Genomic DNA, 9,997 nt, shown 5'->3' on the forward strand with positions numbered 1-9,997 from the left:
GAATGTCATTCTGAACATACAATTGTACAGATAGTTTTCTTCATCTAAACAGTCACTTTACATTAAAAAAAACATAAAAACATATACATAAAACTTTAAAACCAGCAAACTTCAGAAGAATATATATAATCCATACACTTAACTTTTATAGAAATTATTTTATTTAATTTCTTCAAAAGTTAAACAGATATATCGATTTAGTTTTAGAAAAGCTGAATTTAAACAGTGTCATGTAACTCAACTTTCTTTTTTCCGACTCAGGAATCTTTTACTATGGAAGTAATTGCTACTTGCATGTAACCAGGGCCGAGTTAAGATTTTTCTAAGAACTGACGAAAGAATGCAGAAATAACAACCGAAACAGCAATATCCGAACTACTAGCATCGAAGAATGTTCCATTGAAATGTGTTCCCTCAACAATCCATTATATGGACAGCAAATCCCATAAGGACAGCAATGCCTGGGAATATAGGGAAAGAAAATTACATATGAACATTGAAGATAACAATGAAAATAAAACCAGCAAAGAACCCAAGAAACCCGCAATGATGCTTATTATCTCAAGGGAACTGCAAATTGTCACATTGTCCATTCACAGCTAGCCAAAATTTTAAGCTTCAGTTTAGCCATCCTCTTAACTTGTGAGATGGTAGTGGTACTCCATGCAAAATTTTAGGAAAATAACGAAAACACTACAATCAGTGGCTTCATTCTTGTTATGTACCTCAACATCCAAAAACTCTTTGCAAGGCTCCTCTGTAGGAAAAAAATGTGAGCCCCCCCTCCCTTTCCTACCAGCTTCAACTCCTTTCGCCCAATCGAACAAAAAGAAAATGTAAATATACAGTCTTGGAGTTGACATGACATGCAACATTGAACTGTTAGTGCATGAGGCAAATCAGTCAGAGTTTTTTGAAGAGATCGAAGATGATTCCATTCCATTCCCAGAGTCTTCTCCACTTGCCAAAGATAAAGGGTTCCCTTGGCTGCGATTCTCCTCACTACCATTTGCGCGAGATTTCCCTGGCCTCACTCTAATGTTGTTACCCAAGGGAAAAGGCTCCTGCAGTGACAGATTAGATTAATATTTACCTCGGGTATATCATATCAGCAGAAAAACCAGGTACCAAAACCATTAGTATAGTACAATTGGGTTGCAAGCCTCCTATATATCCTTATCCCAGTTTATTAAATGCACGTAATGCTAGAAACAGTCGCAACAATAGATAGCATTTATAGCCATTAAAGTCATCATTGAAGTATTCCTTTAAAAACCTTTCTTGCCACACCCATGTTCACATTAAATATCAGGCAATAAGTTTTGAAGTGAGAAAGCCCATAATTAACACCCAGTTTACTTGAATCAGCCACTAATATATTAATGGAAACATCCGGAAAATAGTTACAACTAAAGAACAAGCTGATTTACCGGATCGCCAGCATTTGGGCCATCTGTATGGAAAAGAATAGGGCGGCAACGTTTATCCTCATTCATCAGGCTTGAATTCTGAAAATGAGCAATAAGAGCAGCTTTTCCTTGAATTCGGGCATATGCGAGTACTGCTACCTTTTCACTGTTGAACTTCTCCCATTTTTTCCCGTTAAAGGCCTGCACAATATTCCTTATCTATTAAATATATAAACAGACGAGCACAGAATTCATAACCCAGATAATTAAATCAAATTAAGATTACATAAGGATTTAAAAATAACCTTGTGGAATGGAATAATTTGACAAGGATCAATCATATTGATGAATGCATAGCCAACATTACATTTGTTCTGCAACCATTAGTAGAATTTACTTAGAAACACATTATTCATGATTTGCTTCTTTTAAGGAAAGAGTCAAGCGACTAGCAAGTCCAGAAAAATACTTGCCTTGAAATCAATGGGCAAATACAGAAAATCATATGTTCCTCGACATTGTTCATCAATGGCAGCAAGAAGCATCTTTGAAGTATACCTGCCAAAATATTTAAACAAATTTAAAATAAAAAAGAGACAAACAAAAAGACCAGTGCTTCAATCTTTGTAAAATTTGTTAATCTATTATGGAAAACCAATTGATCAAATATAAAAGCTACACGCAAAATATCACAGGCATGTAAGCAAGCAAAAGGGAGACGGCCTTTGTATGGTTAATGCACCAAAATTAAAAGGGGACAAGCCAAATAAGCAATTGCCTACTTAATTAATAATAACGTTCTTTGGTAAAATAAGGAAGAAGTGATAACAGCATAAGCAGCAAAATTTACAAAAAGATAGGGAGATAATTGGCATACTTATTCGGAATATTTTTTATCATGAGCGTTGTTCGGTTATCATCCCCACGCAATATGCGGCCTAGGTCAAGTTCATACTGTTTTTTATCTGCATTGCTGTTAGTGTTTGGTTCGCTTCTTCGAGGATAGAGGTTTCTCATACGTTCATTGGTAGAATCAAATTTAGAAACCAAATTCATGGGAAGTCTCCCAGGTAAAACATGTGATAACTGCTTAGGAGAGCCCTGCCCAGCATTTGATGTCAATTCTGTACCATTCCCACTGACATGAGAAAACATGTTGTGAGAAGCAGGAGGGTGCATCTGCCAGCTACCATGAAAGCCAGGACTTCCTACAGAACCTAATCTAAAACCAGAACCATCAGGCGACTCTCCCAAGTAAGAATGTTGTCTTTCCCAGGGCGAGGCAGTAACAACTGGTGCTGATCCCACTTGATGGTCTATATGTGATGCTCTAAGCACATGGGGAGGTGTTCTAGGAAAACTGGGTATCTGTGGAAGACATGGAGAACCAGCACCATTAACAAAGGACGGTGTTTTCTGCCAAAGCATGGCATTTGAAGGAGTTTGTTGATGCAAGTTGGAGCCATTCCACATATGATAAAGTCCATGACTGGGGCGGTTTCCATTTCCTGAATATTCAAAATAAAACAAAGATTTCACATACCAGCATTCAAATATAGGACTATTATATCCATATTAGATATTGGTTCTGCCTACAATTTCCCAGCACCTTGTACCACTTCCAAGCTGATAGAACAACGAACTTCAAGGTCAATAATCAAATTCGACTGCTTAAATCACAGGCAAGTCTAAATTCACCTAGATCAATAGTTTGACTCTTGAGTATTTTTGGGTGTTATTAAAACAATGAAATATAGAAAATCCTAGAATCAACATCAAAATTAACAGTCAAGCTCATTGTTATAAGGTTTTAAATTCCTAGGATGCCATCAAAAGAGAACAATAAGTTCAACCTTTGCAACAAATTGGTTCCTTATCACCATTTTCTACACACAAGGAAACATTTTAAAACTGTTGTAAATAAAGGAAGCTTTTACACGAGGTTTTCTTAGCACGATAAACTTACCTCCTGTATTAAACTCTGCTAGGTTCCCAGTTGAGTTTATTCCCTGAATGTGCCTGCTGTCAGATGATTCCGTTGATCCATTTCCAATATTGGCAGCCATGTTAATGGTACTTGAAAAGTTGTAAGGACTGCCATTAGCTAAGCTATCGCGATATTCTGGTAAAGAATGAGGATGGAACCTCGAAACGGATGCAAATTTCATTGCGTCAATAGTGTTACTGGCCTCAAAAACACCAGATACTTTTCCATTAGATGCACCTCTTGCGGTCTTGTGAATGTTAGAATTCATATTAAATAGTGATTTATCAATGAAAGTAGGTTGCCGTGTTGCAGAATGAAACCCTTGATTATATCCGTTTTCCAAGCTGCCAGCAGATGCAATAAATCCAGATGACACTCCTGCTGTAAGTTATGTCTAGTGAGACCAAGAACATATTAGCTTTATGAGGAAAAATAGACAAGTGAATTCAGACAAAATCATACCATTATGTCTTAAGGAAATGTTGTCACTAAGACTATGACCAAGATCAGGTTCATCTTGTCCCTTCTGAGACTGGTGCATCATACTACAAAAGCAAGGTTTCCATAATTGTCAAGATGTAATCTTTCCATCAAGGTGGTTCCAAACAACTATACCCTCTATCAACCTCTAAAAGTAGAGAATACTATTTAAAGGTGACAAGAACAAATATTAAGATGCAAAATAAGACCTCATCCACAACACATTGGTTAAGATTGACACATTTTAAAAGTAGAAAACAGTTGCAAAAGTTAATATATGTAGATAAAAAAATTAAATTAAAAAATAAAGAAGAAGCGGTAATAGCCACCATGTTGCAATCATGGGAAGGCTGGGCTCAAGCTTAATGTGCTTCCCAGAAAAGCGGATCCCATTCAATGCACGAAGAGAAGCTTCCGCAGCTCGAACATCATAAAATTCGATAAATTTGACATGATTCAATTGCGGATATTCATAGATCTGCAATTACAGAAACGATATTTAAGAATATGCTTGTATCATTACAAAACACACAAAAATGGATGAAAACCAACAAAAACAACTCACATCTCTAATTTCTCCATAAAACCCAAAAATCTGTTGAAGTTCATCTTTTAAAACAGATGAATCAAGATCGGATATCATCAGTGTACCATGACCAATATCTTTCTCTGGAGCATTGCCCTGATATGTCATCAAATAAAGATATATCTATAAGCAACGCATAAAAGAGACACACAAGCAATTGATATTGAACAAGTAAAACCTACGCCTCTAATAATAAAAGATGATAAGATGAACAATGGAAATATAAACTTTACCCAAATGAAACAAGGGAAAAAGAATTATGCATAGATGAGGTTAATAACATTGTTACCTTTGGAATTGAATAATGTATATCCAGTTTCCTAGATCTCAATGACCTATTTTGAAGTGCCTTCATTGCTTTTTGTGCTGCCCTTAGATCATAATATGAAATCATAACAAACCCACGATGCTTGCAGGCAGTGTAAATGGTTCGGATATCTCCATATTGCTGCCAGAACAAACAAAATAGTCCATTTTTACATTCCATCATTAGTGGTATGAAATGCTTCATGTAAACTCTTTAAGATAGCAGCCACCATAATAAATGAATAAAGGTTCACCTCAAAGAGAGCCTTAAGTTCAGAGTCTTCAACATTGCTATTGATATTTCTAACAAAAAGTGTTCTAGAAGATTGTTCACGGAATGGAATTTTTCCTTTAGAAACTCCAAAGTAATCAGGATCTTCATCCACGAAACTGGTTCCGTTTCCAGAAATTAGATGTTCATCTCCTTCCAATTCCATGCCTCCACTGCTGCTGAACAAATCAAAATCTTCAAAATCATCATTCATTCTAGCACGAGTACTGCATCCTAACTCGTCAGTGACTCCAGAAAACAGGTCATCTTCATCAGGAAGGAGATTTCCAATAGTGTCAGCCTCAATTTCTCCTAGAGATTTATACGCTTCTTCCTCAGGAAGGGAACCAACAGTAATGGGTTGACCAGACAGCACTCCATTCCCCAATAACCTCACTGCATTAAGTTATACATTATGCCAACAGAGACGCATTAGGATATCAGCTGAACTAAAGTAAAATCACAAAATCTATAAGAAGATAAATTTTCTTAGTTTCATATTTTGGTGGGTTTTGGTGAGGGAAAGGTGCCCTACTTTGTCGTGCTACATTTCAAAAGATAACATGCATATATTCAGCTATGATAAATTGCTATAGATGGCAAGCAAATGAATGTAATAAGAAACTCATATCTAAAGTATTACGAAGAGTAAAAGAAATCAGAACTTGATAATGCTGAAATACACATAATACATTCATGCAAACCATCTTAACATCCTTGAAACAAATTCTTACACTTTTGGCTAAACATCTCAGACAGCGAGCTTGAAAATAGACTACTTTCACATGAGGCAGCACCGGGGACAATCTTGCTCCCAATTAGACCATATGAGCTAGATGCTGGCTGCCTATGCACATTAGACCATGACCTCTTACTATAATTAAATGTTTCCATGGAATCCTTCAGCATCTCTATAGTGCCTGCTTCTCTGCCAAAATGGTCTTCTGTAATTTCCCCAGATAGAGTAGTATGAGACATTGGCAAACCAGATTTTGCATTTGTTGCACGGGGTGATGAAGTATTCAAAATACAGCCAGGTGATGCCGCCATTTCACTCTTGCCTGAAAATTTAAATATAGAAATTACTATATCCAGAAACTACTTACATATTCAGTAGATGATTTGCTTATTTATGTAACACAAGTAAACAAACATAATTATGGATACACACAGATATTACATTATTATTACTTAGCACAATAAAAAAAATAGTAAATTCGTAATAAAATTTATGCCAAAATCACATTGAGCTTCAATCCAGCAGCAGAATCCAAATTCGTTATTAGCATTAACTGTCCCAGCCATACCACAATAAAAAATGTTGTAAGACCAAGGTATTTAATATATACATTCAAAATAAGACATTAATTTATTAAAGTTTGCAGCAATTAGATTGCTACCACAAACAGAAACGAAAATATTAATTTTAGATGATGCCAATGTCAATTACTCATTAAAACTTAAAAATGCTTGCAATGTTGATGAGTGATATTCATTATTCCAGAACGAGCAAAAAAAACTACATATTGTTTTCAGCAGAAAGTGAGAATAGTAAGGGTTTAAAAAAGACAAATCAATAATTATTATCACCAATCCCTGTAAAGTGAAATAAACATACCAGTTTTGGAATTTAAGACAATGACTCGTACTAAAGATACTTGTTAGCAACATTAGCAAACATTTATTCTGAATGCAAATCAAACATTTAAAAAGAAATTGAAACAGAAAATGAGAGAAATATTGCTTTGAAATGCAGAGCTGCATTTCAATTAAGACCTGATATATATATATATATATATATATATATATATATATATATATATATACACACACACACACACACACACACACAAAATAACGTAAACAGAAATACATACGGAAAGATTCTTCAAAAATTAACATGTTCAAACTCAATGATAGTTAATAGCCAATTTCTAAACCGGAGCATAAAACAGTTCACTCATTAACTATCTGTTAGCAAATCTATTTGGGGCATGAATGATGCAATTGACACACAGGTAAACCAGCAGAACATATGAAACCGTTTTGAACAAATAACAATTAGTTGATTGGCCTCACCCTGTAGAAAATGGTCATGAATAGATTTTGGCTTCCGTAATCCAATATTTTTCTGCCCAAAAGTTAAACACATGTTTAGCATCGAGGACATGGAGAACAGGACAAATTGATAACATAACGAGAAAACTAAAGTCTTTTTTCATCATAAGAAAACCGAAGTCTTAGACTGTAAAATGTTCACGGAACTGATAATCCTTAAAACAATGACGAGACGGTTACAAACTTCGGATAAAAATTAACCGGTGGCGTTGTGACAAAACTCGAAAAAAACATGATGAAGCATTAGCACAATAATTACCTCAGAAGCATAGGAAATGTCATCCAAAAAGTGGGATGAGGCAGACACACCCCTCTTCTCCATTATTTCAGAAGGCATTCTGTAGCTTGTCCAGAAAATACTGAAAGCCTCCTCCCTTGCTAGCCTTGTTAGGCTCTATCCCAGGTCATCTGCGGGAAGTTCAAGGTCATTCGCCTGACAAATGAAGGACAGATAACAATGAACATGGCAACCCATATAAAAAAATAACTGCTACTGCCAGAAAGAAAAACTCAGACCCATAAAATATCATGTATCATAAAATTACAACTTACCAACATCACCACCCCCTTCCACCCCTGAACAAATAAAGAAAAGGGTGGAAAGATGGACTATTGAAAACCCTACCAGAAGCACCCCCTATATTCAATTGTAACATTAAAAAAAATTAGTATAAAACTAAGGCACAAATGGTTGCATCTTCAACTAAACACTACCAGATGGAAGGAGAGCACAGGATGGTATTAGGAAAAGAAAAAAAAGCTCGTTGCTTACCTACCAACGACCTAACACAGTTTGGCCATTTGCTGCCAAAAAAACAAACAAAAACCATCCATGGAAATTAACACAAAAAAATCCATTTAACCGTAAGCTCTTCCTTTTTTTTCAAAAAAAAAAACAGATAAAAAGTGGAGCTTAAGTTTACAGTACTCAGCCGATTCTGCCATAAAATTACACAGATGGAGAGGAAATTTCACAGCGAAAGCCTCAAACATTAACAGATCAAGAGAAAAAAACCAAAATTTCACAGAAGCCATAATCTGAAAACACCAACAGATCAAAAACATGAAACCAAAGAGCTCTCATCTCACCGCATACATATAACAACTACTGCCACCAAAGAGAAAAAACTGTTCAACCCCCAAACCAAAAAAGCAAAAACAACCACACATGATAAACACAAACCATAATTTTTGTTTTCACGCTAACAACAAATTTGCACCTTCTGAATTGGAACCCAACCTCGCTAGCAAAGAAATTCCAAAAACCCCTCCTCCACAAAATTCACCACACTCCTCATCCAGAACAAAGAGAAACAGACAAAAAACCGAATCTCTCAAAGGCTCCAGAGCACAGGAATTTCAGGAACAAGAGATCCCACGCTCTTCCCCGCGACAGAAACCTCCTTCCCTCTGCATTGCAATCTGAGACGCTCGGACAAGGAAAAGCGACCAATAATTACGCAGAGTCAGCTCCTTCAAACGGAGCCGCAGAAAAATTAACCGCAATTCGAAGGTGCAATCGGGGAAATGAAGGTTTCAGAAAACGCCGGCGAGGAAGAGCGAATTTCCGGCGAGTGAGGCTCGCCGGCGGTCGCTCTCTGGTTTGGAGAGAAAAAAACGGACAACGCAACAACAGAGGTGTTTTTTAGTCTTCTGACAGAGAAAGAGAAAGGAAAAGGGTGTTAGTTGGCTTTGAAATGCTAAAAACAATTTAATAAAAATTAATAATTAAAAATGAAAACTAGAAATGAGGAAGAAGAATAAATAGGCGCAGAGATAGTGTGGGTTGTAATAACAACAATCTTTTAAACCTTTATCTTTCTTTCTTTCTTTATTTATTATTTATTTATTTATCATTTGTTTTTACAGTGAAAAACAACAACATGAAAGTTCAAACCTCTCTTTTATATCAGATGAAACTCTGTGCATTCAGCCTAACTTGGAAAGTGAGATTTGTAAAATTTATATTATGAAAAAAAAATTACTCTTCTATTTTATCACAGTATTTTCTTTCTATATTTTCTTCCATAATTGCTTTCTTCTCAGATGACGTTTTGCTAACAATAAAAAATTGTTTTATTTACGTTCAATATTTTTATTTTAAAATATAAAAAATGATAACATATATTTTTCTTACATCAGATAATATATTATATTGGGACCAAATTTGTTACATCCTCATTATGAAACAGTTAATAAAAAATGACGAAACTGTTTTTTTTTTTATTATAAAAACGGTACTGTTTGTTTTGCTGTTCAGAGTGAGACCGTTTCTTTGTTACTGCTGATAATGTAATAATTTGTCTGAACCTATGTCTAATTTGTTAGTGGTTTTATGTTACGCTTTCTGATGATTTATTTTTCTGCTTTTAAATATACATCCGTTTTATAACAAAAATGATTTTCTATTTATTTTTTACAATTCCCGTTATTCAATTTTCTTGTTATTATTTCTGTGCATAGCAAAATTTCAGGATACATAGTGTTTTTTTATATACATGTGACAAAATAACTGTTATATAAATGTTTAAAATGTATTATAGTATTTTATCCCAAAAACAATGGATTTTTGTATTGAGAAAGATCAAATGTTATCTTTAGCATGACTTTTTTTTCTTTTTTTAGTCAAACATGAACTGTTGTATTTACTCACAGGTGAGTTTTTAACTTTCTAAGCATGTGTATGATAAATTTATTTTTAAATTGTCTACTTAAATTGCTATTTCAGAAATCAAAATATTACATCAAAATATTTTTCACCTATTAAAAAATTAGTAAAATTGTCAACATATATTTATTAAAGCGAAATAAGTAATTACTGGATACATTTACTTTATTGA

The 9,997-nt window shown here is 34.8% G+C and overlaps 1 protein-coding gene across 16 annotated transcripts; it reads right to left on the reverse strand.

Moving 5' to 3' along the window:
- Positions 1-379: 379 nt before the first annotated feature.
- On the reverse strand, positions 380-8,964 carry LOC137820174 (protein MEI2-like 1). Of its 16 annotated transcripts, none has more exons than XM_068624067.1 (16): positions 8,378-8,945; positions 7,710-7,794; positions 7,417-7,590; positions 7,119-7,170; positions 5,774-6,100; positions 5,023-5,435; positions 4,752-4,910; positions 4,442-4,558; positions 4,206-4,354; positions 3,859-3,941; positions 3,376-3,774; positions 2,287-2,917; positions 1,883-1,967; positions 1,715-1,783; positions 1,431-1,610; positions 380-1,064 (listed from the first exon to the last, which is right to left on the reverse strand). In XM_068624067.1, the coding sequence occupies exons 3-16, from the start codon at positions 7,492-7,494 to the stop codon at positions 900-902; spliced, it is 2,907 nt and encodes a 968-aa protein (XP_068480168.1). In that variant the 5' UTR covers positions 7,495-7,590; positions 7,710-7,794; positions 8,378-8,945; the 3' UTR covers positions 380-899. The 16 variants fall into 16 exon arrangements, with proteins under 16 accessions (XP_068480168.1, XP_068480163.1, XP_068480171.1 ...); XM_068624062.1 differs by having other exon boundaries at positions 3,376-3,777; positions 8,378-8,935; XM_068624070.1 differs by having other exon boundaries at positions 8,398-8,812.
- Positions 8,965-9,997: the final 1,033 nt, after the last annotated feature.

This window comes from Phaseolus vulgaris, chromosome 9 (assembly GCF_000499845.2).
Source record: "Phaseolus vulgaris cultivar G19833 chromosome 9, P. vulgaris v2.0, whole genome shotgun sequence".
Classification (NCBI taxonomy): Eukaryota; Viridiplantae; Streptophyta; class Magnoliopsida; order Fabales; family Fabaceae; genus Phaseolus; species Phaseolus vulgaris.

Bases quoted from the DNA above. Each gene is read 5' to 3' on its own strand.
- LOC137820174 (XM_068624066.1), bottom strand. From the start codon at position 7,494: ATGCCTTCTGAAATAATGGAGAAGAGGGGTGTGTCTGCCTCATCCCAC. The intron at 3,942-4,205 runs GTGGCTATTACC...TTGCTTTTGTAG, and splicing joins CTTCCCATGATTGCAACATG to TATGATGCACCAGTCTCAGA. The intron at 1,611-1,714 runs GTTATTTTTAAA...AATATTGTGCAG, and splicing joins AAATTATTCCATTCCACAAG to GCCTTTAACGGGAAAAAATG.